General features: G+C 47.7%; 2 protein-coding genes and 1 pseudogene across 2 annotated transcripts; 2 read left to right on the top strand and 1 right to left on the bottom strand.

Moving 5' to 3' along the window:
• Window positions 1–412: 412 nt before the first annotated feature.
• LOC104581269 (protein FAR1-RELATED SEQUENCE 5) lies at window positions 413–2,573 on the bottom strand. Its single transcript, XM_024459143.1, has 3 exons — window positions 2,071–2,573; window positions 1,093–1,966; window positions 413–424 (listed from the first exon to the last, which is right to left on the bottom strand). Exons 1-3 carry the CDS (start codon window positions 2,571–2,573, stop codon window positions 413–415), a joined length of 1,389 nt encoding a protein of 462 aa, XP_024314911.1.
• A 1,752-nt stretch (window positions 2,574–4,325) lies between these two features.
• Window positions 4,326–11,128, top strand: LOC100821469 (annotated as a pseudogene).
• A 5,353-nt stretch (window positions 11,129–16,481) lies between these two features.
• Window positions 16,482–17,907, top strand: LOC100821782 (tryptamine benzoyltransferase 1). Its single transcript, XM_003561923.1, has 2 exons — window positions 16,482–16,847; window positions 16,945–17,907. The coding sequence occupies exons 1-2, from the start codon at window positions 16,482–16,484 to the stop codon at window positions 17,905–17,907; spliced, it is 1,329 nt and encodes a 442-aa protein (XP_003561971.1).
• The last annotated feature ends 291 nt before the right edge of the window (window positions 17,908–18,198 follow it).

Raw genomic sequence — 18,198 nt, forward strand, 5'->3', positions numbered from 1 at the left:
CACAAAGGTTGGCGTATTTTATTTTGTTAAGACAAAGCTTTGAGCATTGATAACTCTATTAATATGTGTCTTTTCCATGTTCTTGTTAATAATCATGGTCGTATCATAAAAGTTACATATGAAAGACTTATCTTAATGAACCAAAATACGCCGACTTTTGTAAAATGGAGGGACTATACGGTTGATTGGATAAGCCGGAACAGTTGACCAAAACCGTGGGTCCTATGCAGCACAGTTTGTTTAGCCTTTACATGACTATGGGTTTCAAAATTTAAAAAATAGAGAGAAAAATGGATTCACACTTGAAAAACTATGCGAACTAATTTGGGAGAGTAACAAATCAAATCCTACTACCGCGTGCCTAATTGCTTGCTTTGCCCAGGCCGCTGCTCCCTCCAACTGCCGGATAGCTTCACATAAGAACCTGCAACCAAACAGCTTCACATAAGAACTCAGAATAAATAATTTTAAGACGCAGCAGAGAGACATAAAGCGAATATATAGAATATCTTACTTCTGCCTTTTTTGGTTTGCTAAGAAAGTCTCGTGAAACGGCTTCCACCTCTTCTTCGATCGAGCACCTTTCGATTTAATTGGCTTAGGATCCAGTACTGTATGTGTGGCTGCTTGGTTCGACCCTGAAAAGTATGGCGGAAAAGGACCAACTCTTGCAGCCTCATCGCTGTCATCCTCCATTTCTTCATCCAATATAGTCTGAAGAAAATCAATGACCCTCTTTGACACCTCCATGCTCCGTGAAGCTTTGAATAAATGTAAACTAGCCATGTTTCGGAGTTCATGATAACGATTCATCCGTTCAGACCACTCATGCAGATTACCATCCCTGTCGGCAGGCTTGGTTTTCATTGTCCATCTTTGCTTAACACAACAGCTCGGAATAGTGAGTAAGCCAAGGTACTTGAGAACAGAAAATATATGTGTGCACGGGATATCTTTTGAATCAAACTTCAGGCAGGGACAACTCACACTCTTCAGCAACGGTCCAACAAAGGAAAACCTCACATCATATTTCACGTGTGTCCTTCTTTTTAGACAAACTACATATCTGGATAAACCATGATGCCTGGTCACCTCTGCTATTTCCCATTCTACTAAACGGATGATCTCCACTTTCACTCTCTTGAACATCTCTGGAGTGTAAGTACGTGCAGCACTTCGCTCTAGTGGTTCAGCATGTAAATCTGTGAAGGGTACTGTTTGTGAAGCTTCAGCATCCAACTGGGACTCGTTCCTACGGATACGCGATAGACAGAGATCATAGTGCTCTAACAAATCGACAAGAGACATTCTCCTGTCCAGATTCTTATGAAGTCTTGAGTTCAGACTTTCACTCCGCTGGTTGCTTTGCATGCCAAGGAAATATCTCCCTTTCGTATATGCCTTGGACCACTTCTTCCTCAGCTCATACATCCTGTTAATCCATTCATCTTTTTCTGTAATTTCATACTTGTCCTTAAACTCAACCCAACGTCTCTCAAAGTCATCAACCTTCATCGCATGGTAAACAAATTTTCTAAAGTCACCGAGCTTTGGATTGCAGAGGTGGCGTATCATATTTTGCTCGATGTGCCAGCTGCACAATCTGTGATCTGTACCAGGAAACACCATCGATATTGCCTTTGCCATTGCACGGTCACCATCGGTCATCACGGACCTGGGAGGGTTCTGCTGCGTCGCCTCCAAAAATGCCTTGAGCAACCACACGTATGATGCCACTGTCTCGTCTGATACAATACCACATCCAAACACAGTCGTGCTGTGATGATGATTCACTCCAATGAAAGGGACAAATGGAAGATTGTATTTGTTCACACGGTACGTACTATCAAACACCACAACGCCACCAAAGGCATCATAATCAATTCGAGACTGCGCATCCGTCCAAAAGAGGTTCTGCAGATGACCTTCTTCCTCTGTCTTGTACTTGTAAAAAAATTCACCATCTCTGTTTTTACGCGCTGACATATAATTGAGCACAAATTCAGCATCCCGTCCTTCGATCCTTTCTTGTACTTGCCAACATAGTTATAGAGGTTCCGGGATACAAACCCAACCTTGTAGTAACCCCCGTGTTGTTTCTCCATTATCTGATGTGTTCGAAGGCCACCAATTCCATACTCAATGACATCAGCCTTTTGAGCATCACTTAGCCCACGATGGGACCTTATGAAAGCTGTATGATCCGGCTTCACAAGTGGATGGTTATGTTCATCAACAAAAATTTTAGCAAACCATTCACCACATTCCATATGAAGCTCGATCTCCAACCGAGCCTTGCACCCACAACGGGACAACGCCCTTGGCTGTCGTTTTCTATTTGTTGCATTAAAATGCTTCACTGCACGGTATCCTTCTTTCGAGCAGCTGAAAAGGCGCCGGAAAGCAATCTTTGTGTCCGGCTTGCACTCAAGATCTTCCTTTCTAACACCAAACCCTTTCAACAAAGCATAAGAATTGTAGTACTTGTATCCTTCTTCCTCGCTTCTGAACGTTTGGTTGACCACCATGTAATATTCTTCAAGATCCTCCAAAGAGACACCCCCAGATTCCATGGTCTACAACTGCAACTAATAAAGAAACGAAGCTATTTAATCACAGATTCATGTTACATGATTTCAATCCAAGTGTCAAATTTCAGCATAAGGCCACCAATTTGATGATGCATTCAGTTTTACCATGGATTTAAAAGCAGCAACAAGGGTAAAGCCTCAAAGTGCATGTCGAGCGTGCCTCAACAAAATACAACAAATTGTTTCATATAAATTCCTATTATCAAACTGTACTGACCAATGTCATGCCTATTAGTATGTAATGTACAACAATTTTTTTCCATATCAAGTATCAACACATCCATAAAAACGTCGGGTAGAGGGGATGTGCTTACCGGCTGGCAACGATTTTGATGATGGAGACGTCCGGCGGCGCGGGATCCGGGCCGATCGTGCGTGCCTTGATGGCGAGATCGACGAGCCGCTCGGCCGGGGCGAGGTCGACGAAAGCCTGTCCGGCGACGGCGAGTCGAGCGATCGGCGGCGGCAGGCTGGCGTACAGGAATCAGGCGGCCGGGACGAGGTCGACGAACGGCGGCACGTGGGGCTATGGCGTACAGGAATCAGGCGCTCTCAGCTTCTCCAAAATCATGCGCAGATGCTGCTCATGCTCTTCTTTGCTCTTGGAACACACCAAGATATCATTTATGAATACCACGACAAACTTGTCCAAGAATTCCATGAACACCTTGTTCATCATGTTCATGAAGTATGCAGGTGCATTGGTCAGCCCAAATGGCATCACGGTATACTCATATAGTCCATACCTAGTGGTGAAAGCGGTTTTGGGAATGTCCATCTCTTGGATCTTCAGCTGAAAATACCCTGATCGCAGATCGATCTTTGAGAACACTTGAGCTCCCTTCAATTGATCGAAAAGATCATTGATTATGGACAAAGGATATTTATTCTTTATCGTCACCTCATTTAGTGAACGATAGTCGATGCACATCCATTGGCTCTTGTCCTTCTTTTCTACAAATAGAACGGGTGCTCCCCAGGGTGATGAACTGGGGCGGATGAAACCTTTTGACAGCTGTTCGGCAAGCTGTTTCTTTAATTCCTTTAACTCATCCACAACCATTTTATATGGTCTCTTGGTTTTGGGTCAACTTCCTGGCATTAACTCGATGAGGAATTCGACGTCACGGTCCGGTGGCATGCCTGCTAATTCCACCACGGTGGCTGTTATGGTTCCCGTTCCTGCTCAAGGAGAAACTGCCACTTCCATCATAGGAGGTTCGCTGCTTCTGGTGCGGGCCAGTGTGAGAGCCTCCTTGGTGAAGTCTCTTCTTGCGGCTCTCCATTTGAGTGAGCTTGCTCTCTAGAATGATGGCCTTGTCAACCAAGGACTGGTAGGTGGGGGTATAAGCAATAGCAAGCTGAACCGACAGTTCGTCGTTCAGTCCGTCCAAAAACTTCTTTCTGTGCTTGGCATCGGTGTTCACATCATCCGGTGCATAGCGGGACAGCTGATTGAAAACTTCTATATATTCCGACACAAAGCGGCCTCCCTGTCGCAGCCTGTGAAACTCCTTCTTCTTCAGACTGAGCACCCCCAGGGAGATGTGGGCGGTGCGGAAGGCTTCCTGAAACATGTCCCAGGTAACGTTCTCGATGGGGGTGGTGATCTGAAAATTCTCCCACCAAGATGCTGCGGGTCCCTCAAGCAAATGGGCAGCAAACCGCACCTTTTCTTCCTCAGTGCAATACGTGACCAAATTCTTGTTGACTGAACGAAGCCGGTCATCAGCCATGATGGGCTCAGTGGAGCTGGAAAAGGTAGACGGGCGTAATCGCAGGAATCTGGTCAGCATATCCACTTGAGGTGGGTGGTGCTGCTGGTTGTTGTTGTGGTTGTTGTTCTGCTGATTATTGTAGGCCATTTGCTGAGTAATCAGCTGCAGAAACTGGGTCTGTGCTGCCAACAGTTGCTGCATGGTAGCAGCATTTCCGTCTGCTTCGGCATTGCCGGCCTCAGCATTGCTGGCGGGGTTCTGGCGTCTCGGAGGCATCTGTTTAGGGTAGCATAGATGAGGAAACAGAAAAAATAGAGCTAAGGATGTCTAGGCCCCCCACAAAACATTAACTCAACATATTTCAATCACACAATCAATCATTCATAAAAGATTTTGGAAACACAAATCACAACCAGTTCACGATGGGACTCTGCCCATAAATAAAAGAGTACGGAAAAGTAATCGGTCTACATTGCCATACAACATAGATTGTATGGTCAATGACTATCTCGCAATACTAATAACGATAAAAACTGATAAAACTGACAGGCATCGGCTACGACTAAGGAAGTGTGGCTGATGGTGCGGTCCCGTTCGCCTTCCTCTTGGAGCGGGTGTTGGAGGCAGGGGTATCCATCTCGTGAACCTCCTGGGGCTCCTCCTCCTCAGTCGACACTCCCTCCTGAGGTTCCACCTCCTAATCCTGCGGTGGAGGTGGGGCCTGGTCTGGCGCCGGTGCGGTAGCTGGTGCTGTTGCGGGTGCTGGCTCGGCGGCGGCTGCAGCAGCTGCCTCAATGAAGGCCTTGAACTGCTCGCAGTAGTAGTGAGCCAGGTCTCTCTCATACTTCAACTAGTCAATGGCGTCTCCCATGTTGAGGATAGTGTTCTGCAGCAATGCCTTATCCTCCTGCCACTGGGTCTTCTCCTCTAGCAGATGACCGACTAGCTTCTCAGCATCGTCAGTCCTGGTCATCTCCTCACCAAGGCAGGTCTCCAGATCCTCGGTATTCTTCTCCATGCTCTCGAATTGGGCGGCCACCTCGGACACCTCCTGGTCGTCGGCTGCTGGCATGGCCTGGCACGTGTGGTTCCGCCTTCCAAAGAGACGGAAGGGGGAGGTCTCGGTAAACTCGTGCCGATAGTCCCGGCACACCTGCGCGAAGGCGCACTGCATGGCGAATTGAAGGCCTTGCTCGAAGGTGGGGTAGCGGGCGATGAAGGTGATATCCTGTGTAGCAGGCGTGATCTCACGTCCGTGGATCTTCGCCTCAATCTCCCACAGTGGCTGCCATCCCTCGGATGCGGCGGTCTCGACTCAGCCTCTGAACCTGGGAGGTGGCAGGTCGAGGAACGCACACAGTGCCGCCAAAGTGGCACCGAACAACTGGTCGTCGTCCGTGGAGGGGTAGTAGACTCTGGTAAACGGCGGTACGTTGCCAAAAGGTGTTGGGCTTCCCATCTATAGAAAACAAGAAGGAAAGGTAAGGGAGTATCAGTGACATGATCAAATGGTCGGATGTATGTAAAATAAAATAAAAGATAGTAGAGTGGGAATAAAGTGATAAAAATTAATATAAATGGTGGAATTGCGACATAAAATTAAATGCATGGTAATATGTGAATAATATGGCAACATGTTTATAGTGGTGGATGGTATAATAAAACAAACATGCATATGTGGTATAATAATAGAAACATGCATCTGTGGTATAATAAAAGAAACATGCATCTGTGGTATAAGGCATAGTATTTGGTGTATCAACAAACATGTCATGCATATGCAAGATATAAGTGCAAAGATTTAGATGAATAGGGATAAGGAGTAAATATATGTACATATAGATCAGATAGGGATAAGAAATAATCCTAAGGTTTTGGTCTTATGGTTTGGTTTTATCCTAATCCAAGCTAGGGTCACGTTCCTACAGGCAACACATTGGTCTGATACCATCTGAAGCGATCCTCCCCCTTACAGGATTCGATCTCTGTGCTTATTTGTACTAGTCCCTAGATCGACTCACCAGCACACACAGTTTCAAGATGTAATACCAAGATACAAAGGTCAAAAGTACTTTATTACATCGTATCATCCAGAACTTAATTGTACTTACAAACTTGCATAACTCCTTGGGTCAGCATAACAAATAGAGTTTCAAGATAACAAAATATTGTTTCACAAACGGCAGTGGAAAAAGGTGGAGCAAAAGGGCCACAACTACTCCCAAAGGAGAGAGCATGTTGGAATGTAAGCACATGACCCAAAGAACATCGACGAACCTCACTCTTCGTCAGATTCACCTGCATTATTAATTGCAGCCACTACGTGGTCAATACATTTGAATGTATTGGCAAGTTCACCGGAATTATAAAGGACCTACCAAGTACATGCATAATTTGGCTAGGAGTAGTTTGGCTATTTGCATAAAAGCATCATTGTTCACTCCTATCATTTTTAAACAAATAGTTTTGCATTTTATTGGACACGGGGTAGAAACACCCATGCTCCTATTAACGTAGGCACATTGAGTAGACACATCAATGCTCCTACCCAGTTCAATCCATTCATTTTATTAAGAAATTGGAATGAGTGAGACCTTCCTTACAGCCCCCAGATCTAGTTGCTCATAATTGTCCGTAACCGGAGACACGGCTAAGTACTTAGTTTGACACTCTCGAGAGGTGGTACACTTTACCCACAAGAAATTGACGTGTTAATCTCTTGCTGTCCTCAGGATAGAGTAACAACGGCATCGACTACAGGAATTTTCAGAACATAATCCCCCAAATCACCTGAGGGACGCGCCCCCACCTACACTGCTACATGCCGATGTCACCTCGGATCCAGGTTCATATTTCTTACATCCATCCTGGCAGAGCCCATAATACCATGTGGTTGTACTGGAAGCTACTAAAAAGGAAACTAGTCCAGTTTCTGGTTACCCCGGGTGGCATCCCACATTTGCGACGCAGGCGCTCCCATAGAAATGGCGAGACGGCTCGTAGAAATGGACCTGACGTCGCATACATCAATACTCAAAGCAACCCACCCAAGACGGTTCATGGAATTACTTGTTTTGCCATACACTAGAAAAACCATACTTTAATTCAATAACATCACATTGTAATAATACCACCCACGTATACTACCATAGCATAGCATTGAAGTACCTACGATGGCAATTGGTGGTAAGGACATGGCAAGGGTATTCTATACTACTAGGAGAGATCATAGCTAGCATAGATACAATAATAATCCTAATAATGCAACTAATAAAAAATAGTGCATAATAAAATAATAGGATGATGGTCAAAGTGAACTTGCCTTGATAGTAGTTGGTATTCAAGCACTCTTCACAATCACACCGATCGCTCTCCGAGAAAACTAATTCAAATACAACATACATAAACATACAATACAATCAAATGAAAAAGAGTATGCCATGATGCAATGCAAAACATGTGACATGAGTGGTTTGATTTTATTCGGGCGATCAACAGGTCCAAAGCATTATCCATTAAAATTATTGCATTAGGTTTAAAAACAAAATGCAAAAACTAGGGCTCAAATCCTAAAACAAGGTTTTATTGGCATCAGCCAATTAATTTAATCAAAAATATTTATTTCTATGTCCCAATGGACAGAGGATAATAAAAAAAAATTTGGGCACTGACTTCAATTAAAAAGCATTTCTAAATAATTAGTTATGAATTATATGGCACTAAACCCTATTCTGTAAATTGAACGTGGTTCAAATATTCAAATTTAAATTTAAATAGTTCCAAAAGATTCTACAGGTCAATAGCTTTCCAGAAAGGTAAAATTTGTCAAATTTGGCCAAAGGGTTTAAAAGTTATGAGCATTTGAAGTTACAGGGGCTTTTCTGCAAAAGTGACATTTAATTAAATCGGGGGATTAGAATTTACGTTTTTATTTTTCTATTAAAGTGCCACGTGTCAGCTTCTCATTGGTCGGTACCGGTTCGTTTAAATGAATTAAACTCAATTTAATCTCGGCCGTCGAATGAGATCGGACGGTCGAGGGGCCTCGGGCTCACCTCCGGCGGTTAGGGTTCCGGCGAGGGGCTCCAGCGGCGGGCGGTTCCGGCGAAGCGGGCGGCTTGGGGAAGCGGGCGTCGGGTGCGGCTCGTCGCGACGAGGACGGAGACGGGCTCGGCGAGGCTCGGGGTCGTCGGAATCCTTGCCTAGACGATGTGAAGACGACGGCGGTGGCGGAGCTCCGGTCGAAAGACGGCGGCGACCTGCTGTGGACGAAACGCGACGAGGCGCGCGTCAAAACGTGCGCAAGGAGGTGTAGAAGAGGACCACACAGAAGATGGGGGCTCGGATCTCTTGGTTCACCGGCGGCGTCCAAGCGAAGGCGGTGGCGGCGCTAGGGTTCCGGCGAGGAATTCCGACGGCATGGTCGTGCGATTGACTCGGGAAGCAAGGGGGAAATGGAGAGGAGGTGCCGGGCTTTTAAAGGACGCGCACGGGCTCGAGGATTAAAGGACGGAGTGAGGGAAATCCGGAGGTGAGCGCGCGCGGCGAAGAAGGAAGGCGCGCGCGCGTGATTCCGGGAAGAAGATGCTGACGGGTGGGCCCCGCTCGTCAGCGGCTCGGGCGCGGGCGCGGGGCCGGTCCGGTTCGGGCGCGCGCGGTGAGTTGGGCCGGTTGGGCCCATTTGGTCAGGCCGGTCCGGTTTTCTCTTTTTTTTTCCTTTTCTTTTTCCCTTTTCTGTTTTTCCTTTGTAACTTTTGATTTTGAACTCCAAATTGATCCAAACAAATTTCAGAAAATTTGCAAAATCATGTTTTATCATGATTCAACTTTTGGGAGTAATTTCCGCTCAAAATAAAATATATAAAAATACATTTGACCTATAAATGCCTTTAGGGCTATATAACTATTTAAATAAAATAGTTTTTCAACTCCAAATAATTATCCAAAAATTATGGGATTGCCTATTTATGCAATAAACCCCTTTTGTAGTTAAACCCCATTGGTTTAAAGATCTAAAGATCAAAATGGGTGAAAAATCCAGGGTTTAAATTGAAATAAAAATCTTTTTAAAGCCTTTTGAGATTCAAATTTGAATTCAAATATGCAATTGTGGCATGATGCTCATGGATGCAATGCATATGTAAGAATTTGAAAATTTGGGAAGTTACATGCGTGGGGCGGTCGGGCGCGTCCGCACGTGCGCGGTTGGGACTGGGCGAGGTCGACGACCGGCGGTGCGGGGGCGGTCGGGCGTCCGTGCCTGGCTTGATGGCGAGGCCGTGCCCAGCGTGAGATGGATAGAAAGAAATGGGCTTCGCCTGGGCTTCGGCCCATTAGTAAAAAATAACCTTTAATGATGGACGGTAGAGATTTGTGTACTGCATCTTTGCCATTAGCAGTATAGGGGTACCGTAAAACAGGTCAAGATATTATAAACGTGTACGTCGAAATGGAGGTTACGAGCAGCGCGATGCTGAGCCTGTGTTCAACCGCGCCGCCATCGACACCTACGTGCCCATCGTGCTCGCCTACCATGCCCCGGCGCCGTCCAACGAGGCGCTCAAGGAGGGCCTCCTCAGGGCTGTGGCGCCGTACCCTCACCTGCTGGGCCGCTTCGCCGTGGACGCACGAGGCCGGCGCTTCCTGCACCTCAACAACGAGGGCCTGCTCATCATAGAGGCCTCCGTCCCGGTCGACTTGGCGGACGTGCTCGCGGCCGGCGGCGGCATGACCACGGACGTCGCTGACCTGTACCCTACAGTGCCAGAGGTGCTGCCACGTCACACGCACATTTTTATACCATGAAGATCTTGTAATGGTAAACTGTTGTACTGACGTTCTGCAAATACAGGAGAGCGTTGGAGCGGCGCTGCTGCAGGTGAAGTTCAGCCGGTACAGGTGCGGCGGCCTCCTGATCGGCGTCATCTGCCACCACCACATCGCCGATGGCAACTCCGCGAGCACGTTCTACACCATGTGGGCGAAATCTGTGCGCTAGGGCAAGGGCTTCAGCGTGCCGGCCCCTTTCCTCCACCGTGCGGCCACGGCCGTGCCTCGCAGCACGCCGAAGCCGGCGTTCGACCACCGGTCCATCGAGTTCAAGGGAGGAGAAGACGTAAGCGATTCAAGCAAGTCTTACGACGTCCTTCCAATGGACAAGATCAAGAACCTCACCGTGCACTTCCCGGCAGAGTTCATCGCCGAGCTCAAGGCCCGCGTGGGCACGCGCTGCAGCACGTTCCAGTGCCTGCTGGCGCACGTGTGGAAGAAGATCACCGTGGCACGGGAGCTGAAGCCTGAGGAGTTCACGCAGGTGAGGGTGGCCGTGAACTGCAGGGGCAGGGCCAGCCCTCCCGTGCCCATGGACTTCTTCGGGAACATGGTGCTGTGGGCGTTCCCGAGGCTTCAGGTCCGGGACCTTCTGCGGTGGAGCTACGGCGGCGTGGTCGGTGCCATCCGTGATGCTGCGGCGCGCATCGACGAGGAATATATCCAGTCGTATGTGGATTTCGGCGGGGTGGCGGACGCGAACGGAGAGGAGCTCCAGGCCACATCGACCTTCGGCACCATGCTCTGTCCGGACGTAGAGGTGGATAGCTGGCTTGGGTTCAGGTTCCACGAGCTCGACTTTGGCTGTTTGGCACCGGGCCGCCCTCGGCGTTCGTACCGCCGGGCTTGCCGGTTGAGGGGCTGATGGTGTTCGTACCGTCGCGCACGGCCATGGGCAGCGTCGACCTCTTCATGGCCGTCGCGGAGGACCACGTCGCGGCGTTCGAGAGGATTTGTTACTCATTGGATCACCTCCCAGCGAGGCTGTAACTGTAAGAGAATTAATGAAACATCATATTGGTTGTTTCATTAAGTTTTGTACGAACATTCAAGATATAAATCAAATGAAGAGGCCGTGGTTTACGGACCCCAGGTATGTATGTGTTGCCGTCAATCCTAGTGAATCTAATTTGTCAGACTCTTTTGAGTATCGTCCATCAGTCCATGTAAACCTCGTTGGTCTGCCTGTCATTTAAACCTGGCTAGGAGTTAGAAAACTGGCACCACCAAATGGTTTTTTGAACCATCAAGGATTGCGTGTCCTGGATGAGCATTTTATCCCTGTAAATTTGTTAAGTGCCCGAAGAGCAACACCTACCCCTCGCGTCTAGGTTGTTTTTCAAATTTTCACCGATAAACATGCACACTGTCATGTGACGCGAATGTACCAATCCTTTTTTTTAGACAGCGTGCGCATTACTACGTTCAAAGAATCTATTATATACTAAAAGCAATATAAGAGGTATTGAGGGGATCCTCCACATTGATCCACGTCACCTCAACTATTTCGAACCGTTAGATTTCGGATCAAAGGACCGTGGGAAGCGTAGAAGTTCTCCCCTTAAAAACGTCCATATCCGTACACCCTTTAAACACGTTCATATCCAAACACGTTACGTGTCATGGTACGTTTTTATTTTCTTTTGACAGGAGACAAGACTGCTACGTTGTGCTTTAATTAAAAAAAAACAATGTCATGTAGGCTGCTAAAAAGAGGAAACCGAATCCAACTCCGAACATCTTACATTGGGCTTTTGGTAAAAATATTTTTTTCTTTTTCGAAAAAGAGGATGAAACCTCCGGTCTCTGCATCAAAATGATGCACACAACATTTTGTATTATATTATTCGACAAACTTGACAAAATGAACATCGATCAACCCAAAGTCGATTTTCTGGCGACAACTATCGCAACACTTACAACCTTAATGAAGGTGGTGACAATGATCGGGCCGCATGCCTTGACCACTCACCGACGCACATCATCTAAATTCGGAGGCCGCATCAAGGGACAACCAGTCCAGCAGACCCTCAACGTGCACCGCATGCACACGCTTCAGAATCAGCCGCCGCCGTTCTTCCGCCGACCCATCTTCAGGACATGGATCGAAGCATTGACCTTGCCAAGCCTGCCATCGACGCCGCCACGATGCCAAACAACGCCACCACCCTGCACGCATCCATCATCACGCGCCACCACCGAGACCCCGCTGCACCACCCCGCCGAGACCCGCCGTTGTCGACGCAGAAGATGCCACGCCGCTCCACCTCTTGACCCTCCCAAACAGCACCTGCTCCAAGACGATGCCCTCAGGAGGGAGAAACGACTCGCCATTGTCCGATCCGAGAAGACTCAGCTCTAGGTTTTTCCCCGGAGCAGCCTGAGTGAGGGAGCAAGAACTGCGAAAATAATGCCTTCGACAAGATAACGACGCATAGACGCCGACATCGTCCGCCATGACAGACGTCGGCTCAGTTTTCACTGGCAGTCTCGCCCTCCCCGAACGCGCGGCTGATTTGATCCGAAGTGAACAGAGGAGGACGGAGATCACTGCCACCGCACGAAGCAGCGTAGCACTCTTGCCCCAGCGTCCACGAGCCAACAAATGCCACCACCGCGAACAACAGACGACCTCCAATCTGTCGCATGCGACGGCCAACGGCCAGATCCTCGCCGCCCCCTTCATCAGAAGCTGCATGGCTTCGCTAGCGGCCACCTCAAGGGGGCTTTGGGAAAAATAAATAAAAGCATGTCACGTCTCTGCTAAAAGCCTAAGGCCCCGCTTGGAACACAAGGAATAGGAATTTTTAGAAATCCTTAGGAGTTTTCCCTGCGGTGGTTGTTTGATTCGTAGGATTGAATCCTATAGGAATTTTTCCAAATGACTCATTTGTACTAAATTTCATGAAATTTTTTCCATCAACTCCAACCTCTTGGTAGAAATCCTTTGGTACAATCAAACAAACTTTGGGGTAAACAAAATCCTATAGGGATCAAGTGGACATGATATTGCAATTCTCTCATATTTTTCCAATCCTATGAATTAAAGAAGCCCTAAGAGGAAACCGACTCCCAGTTGTCCCGAGAAGGAGGCACATCCATCAGACCTATGGAATCAAATTGGTTTAAAACTCACCAGTACCCATTATGATACGTTTAGTGTTAAGTTCGAATATGTTGTGGGTGGTTTAATCTCCTTTAGACGATCAACCTTTTATGACCCCTCGGGTTTTCTATGCGTTGTTTCTTCATGGACATAAGAATATTAAGTACTAACGTAGCTCCATCGTAATAAAATATATCACGAATCATGAGAATATTAAGTATTACCTCCGTTCCGGTATAAGGCCCCCCAACACATATCAGAGGGTATGTTTGATGGGCTATTACTAAAGATTAAAGTTGTTTCAGGCCCAATTAGGCCCAACAGTGACATCAGAGATAATTAGAGGTATATTTTTTGGCTATAATAAAGATTAAAATAGCTTCAGGTCCAAGTAGGCCCAATTTATTGTAATTAGTTGTAATTAAGTTAAATTGGTTTTTTGGTGCCAAACATAACATAGTCTCTTACACGACAACATTTCAACTTTACTTTCGTTGTTTTCCTTCATAGGTCATGAAAAAAATACATAATAATCTATGGTGCCAAATGTAACATAATCAGTTGCGTGACGATATTTCAACTTTATTTTTCTTCATACGTCATGAAAATATTAAATAATAAACTAAAAGCAATATGAGGGGTATCGAGGTGAGCCTCCACCTTGATCCACATCATCCGAATTAATTTAACTATTGGATCTGATATCTTATGGCTCTTATTTAATGAGAAGGTATATTTGATTGGCTACCAATAAACAATAAAGTGATTTCAGGCCAAGTAGACCCAATTTGTGGGCTACCAACAAAACATCGAAATAAATTAAAATCCACTGAGGCCCAATACGAATCAATACATGTCCAATATGGACACAGATTGCTGATCGCAGGACATCTCATTGGTTTCCTTTGCCGTATGATATAAAACAAATAAATCAGATGGTTCGATTATGAAAAAGAATCCCCTAAAAATAGATTAAGAAAAAAAATGAGGGAAACCGAGGGGAGACGCCACGTTGATCCACATCACCTAAATTATAGTGTCCATCGAATCTTATATTTTAATGGTTCAGATTTAGTGAGAAGTATATGTCGCTTGGCTACGAACTGGTTATATACTGAAAACAGTATGAGAGGTACCGAGGGAGGCCTCACGTTGATCCACATCACCTCAATTTTCTGATCGTTGAATCTGAGAGTTGTTGAAACACGACCGTTAGATCTACGTGACACATCAATTTGGTTTCAAATCGTGCGTTACATATACGTGACACGTAAATTTGCTAACGTGAAGCAAGTAGATGACAGACAAATCTTTTTTTAACCTAAACGAACTATTACATGTCACACTTATTTTCCATAAAGTCTGCGCCGCGTGCCTTCGCTGGGGCCGCCATGCTTGCTGCTGGAGCCCGCATGCCTTCGCTGGTGACGAGGTAGGCCAAGCTTTGGAAGATAATCGTCGAGGCCACACCCATGATGAAAAATGTCTACATATATGCGTGAACAATGTTGCATTGCAGCAATACATCGAGATCAAACAAATTAATACTACAACAAATTCTTACGCACTTTTGGTGTCCTCTCATTATTAACTGGATTTTTTACATTCATTGGTAATTAGCGATTTAACGAAGTGTCATCTAAGAGTTCGGTGGTAATTAGTGGTCTAATCTTCGTCTCCGCGTGGGCATCCCATGCAAGTGCTTGCAGCATCGCAGCACGGCGGCCTTGCAGGTTGCACGTGTGCGCTTAGAGCACCGCGCGGTCGCAACGCCGCTGCTGTGATCAGCCGCCCTAGCGCCATCGGTCGTAGCCTCCATGTTGATCCACGTCACCCTAATTATTTCCAGCCATTAGATATGAGATCTACGAGTCCTACAAATCGTTCATTTGATGTTACGTTCGGCTGAACCTGTAGAAAGAAACACCGAGTCTAAACTAACAGCAGGAAGAAGTGGTGGGAGGCGCCAAGCAGAGCAACAACAGACAAGGCTGGGAGTACTGTGGCGGTGTGGCCTGGCCGCCTAGAGGATTTGGGGAATGAGAGGCTCATGTGAGGGATTACACAATGTAGGTACGGAACTATATCCCTCAGAACCTCCGTAGTGGCACCAGGCACAGCTGGAGGCAGTGCAAGGATGCGTGCGGAGGGGCGGAGGTGCTGTTGGGCGAGTGCGGCATAGGGGCACTAGCGGAGGGCGGTGCAGGGAGTGCGTAGGAGGGGTGGAGGTGGTGCAGAGGGCGTGCGGCGGAGGAGCGGAGGAGGTGCAGGGCCACGAGCGGAGGTGGTGTCATGGGGTGCTGGCGGAGTTGGAGTCCAAGGATTTGATGGGAAAGTGAGGTTGGGGAAGAAAAAGAGATAAGGGAAATAAGTAATTAATTCATTCTTTGTGGGTCCCATTTACGTGCAAAGTTGTGCATGAAAATTAAAATTTAGCATCAATGCCAAATTGGATCTATGTGACAAATTTGGCTTTTTGCACGCCGTGGAAGTCCTTAGGTATACAAATCTCATATCTTCGATTTTAGAATTAAAAATACGATGAATAGATACGTATCGGACAAAATCCAGTATCAGTGAATTATACTCACTCCATCCGGATTTATAAGACCTGCATTGAATTTTGTGCCAAACTTTGACGAACAATTATACAAAAAGATGTAGGTATATAAACATATACTATTGATTGAGTTTTTCAATACGAATACAATGATATTTCTTTTGTGTCGCAATAACATCATATTACAAAGTAATGTTTCGCCAAAGTCACTTATAAAATCTCGAGCGGGCCTTATAAACACGGCCAGAGGGAGTATACCAGTATGGTAGGGAATAAAAAAAAGATACAAAATGAAAAAACATTAGCACACTTAAAAAAAAATACAAGAACGATCGTCAGGTCTAGCCCGCGCGGGCCACCAGGTAGAAAGAAAGCAAGCATTAATTACCTAGCACGAATGCTTTATTTCCATGTACAGCAGTAGTACAAACAAGCAAGGCTAAACAGGGAGAGAATAGTTTTTTGAAGTCCGTAGCACAGCAAATACTACACTCTGGCAATGGGTAAATGAGGTGGACAATTAATAATCCAGATCAACCTGTGATCACCTTCAAATTCTCTCGGCTATATATGCCCAAGGCAAATCCCTGTCGACGTTCACCAAATCGCCCCCAACTCGATCGAGCTTCAATTCCAGAGAGACAGAGTACAGTAACGTACGCGCGCACGAATCTGAAATGGAGATCACGGGCAGCGCGATGCTGAAGCCGGTGTACACGGCGCCGCACCCACTGGCCGGCGAGAAGGTCCCGCTGACCGTGTTCGACCGCGCGGCCCTGGACATGTTCGTCCCCATGGTGTTGGCCTACCCGGCCCCGGCGCCTTCCAACGCGGCGCTCAAGGAGGGCCTCCTCAGGGCCGTCGCGCCGTCCCCTCACCTGGCGGGCCGCCTCCCCGTGGACAGCCGTGGCCGGCGGTTCATCCACGTCAACGACGAGGGCGTGCTAGTCATCGAGGCCACCGTCGCGGCCGACCTGGCCGACGTGCTCGTCGGCGGCCGCATGGCCGGAAGCGTCGACGACCTGTACCCGAAGATACCCGAGGTACGTACGCGCGTCAGATTTTGCTTCTGTTACGACTGAAAGATTTTGGGATAGAAAAGTACACGTATCTTTCAACTGTTTGGATATATATACACAGGAGAACGTTGGGGCGGCGCTGCTGCAGGTCAAGCTGAACCGGTACAAGTACCGCGGCCTGGTGATCGGTGTGTCTTACCACCACCACACCGCCGACGGGGTGGCCATGGACGCCTTCCTCACCACGTGGGCGAGAGCGGTGCGTGAAGGCAACGGCTTCACCGTGCCATCCTTTTTCCTTGGCAGGGAGGCCACGGCCGTGCCACGCAGCACGCCGAAGCCGGCGTTCGACCACCGGTCCATCGAATTCAAGGCCAGAGAAGACAACAGCAACTCAAGCAAGTCTTACGACGCCGTCCTTTCCATGTACAAGATGAAGAACCTCGCCGTGCACTTCCCGGCAGAGTTCATCGCCGATCTCAAAGCCCGTGTGGGCTTCCGTTGCAGCACGTTCCAGTGCCTGCTCGCGCACGCGTGGAAGAAGTTGACGGTGGCGCGGGGGCTGAAGTCGGAGGAGTTCACGCAGGTGAAGGTGGCCGTGAACTGCAGGGGCAAGGCCAGTTCTCCCGTGCCGACGGAATTCTTCGGGAACATGGTGCTCTGGGCGTTCCCAAGGCTGCAGGCCCGGGACGTCCTCAGCTGGAGCTACGGCCGTGTCGTCGGTGCTATCCGTGACGCCGTGGGGCGCGTCGACGAGGAGTATATCCAGTCGTTCGTGGACTTCGGCGCGGTGGCGGACGCCAACGGAGAGGAGCTCCAGGCCACGGCGGGTGCCGGCACGATGTTATGTCCGGACATAGAGGTGGACAGCTGGCTGGGGTTCAAGATCAACCGACTGGACTTTGGCACCGGGACGAACACCGTGTTCCTGCCGCCCGACTTGCCAATCGAGGGGCTCCTCGTGTTCGTGCCGTCGTGCACCGAGATGGGCGCCGTCGACCTCGTTTTGGCCGTCGCCGAGGATCACGCCGCGGCGTTCGAGAACACTTGCTACTCCTTGGATCATCTCCCAGCAAGGATGTAATTAGGATAAGGAAATGCCATCTGGTTATTAGTTATTTTTTATCAAGTTTCGATGAACATTCAAGATGCAAATCGGATAAAGAGATTGTGCCAAAGCCAAGCACATATGTGATCACCAACCCAGATTTTGAACGTTTGCTACTCCTTAGATCACCTCCCAGCAAGGAAATGCCAGATATTTGTTTGATTAAGTTTCGTGCGTACTATACGAACATCCGAGATACAGATCAAGTGAAAGAGGTTGTGCCAAATAGCCAAGAAGTTACAATGTGATAACCAACCTGGATTTTCA

This window comes from Brachypodium distachyon, chromosome 1 (assembly GCF_000005505.3).
Source record: "Brachypodium distachyon strain Bd21 chromosome 1, Brachypodium_distachyon_v3.0, whole genome shotgun sequence".
In the NCBI taxonomy this organism is placed as follows: Eukaryota; Viridiplantae; Streptophyta; class Magnoliopsida; order Poales; family Poaceae; genus Brachypodium; species Brachypodium distachyon.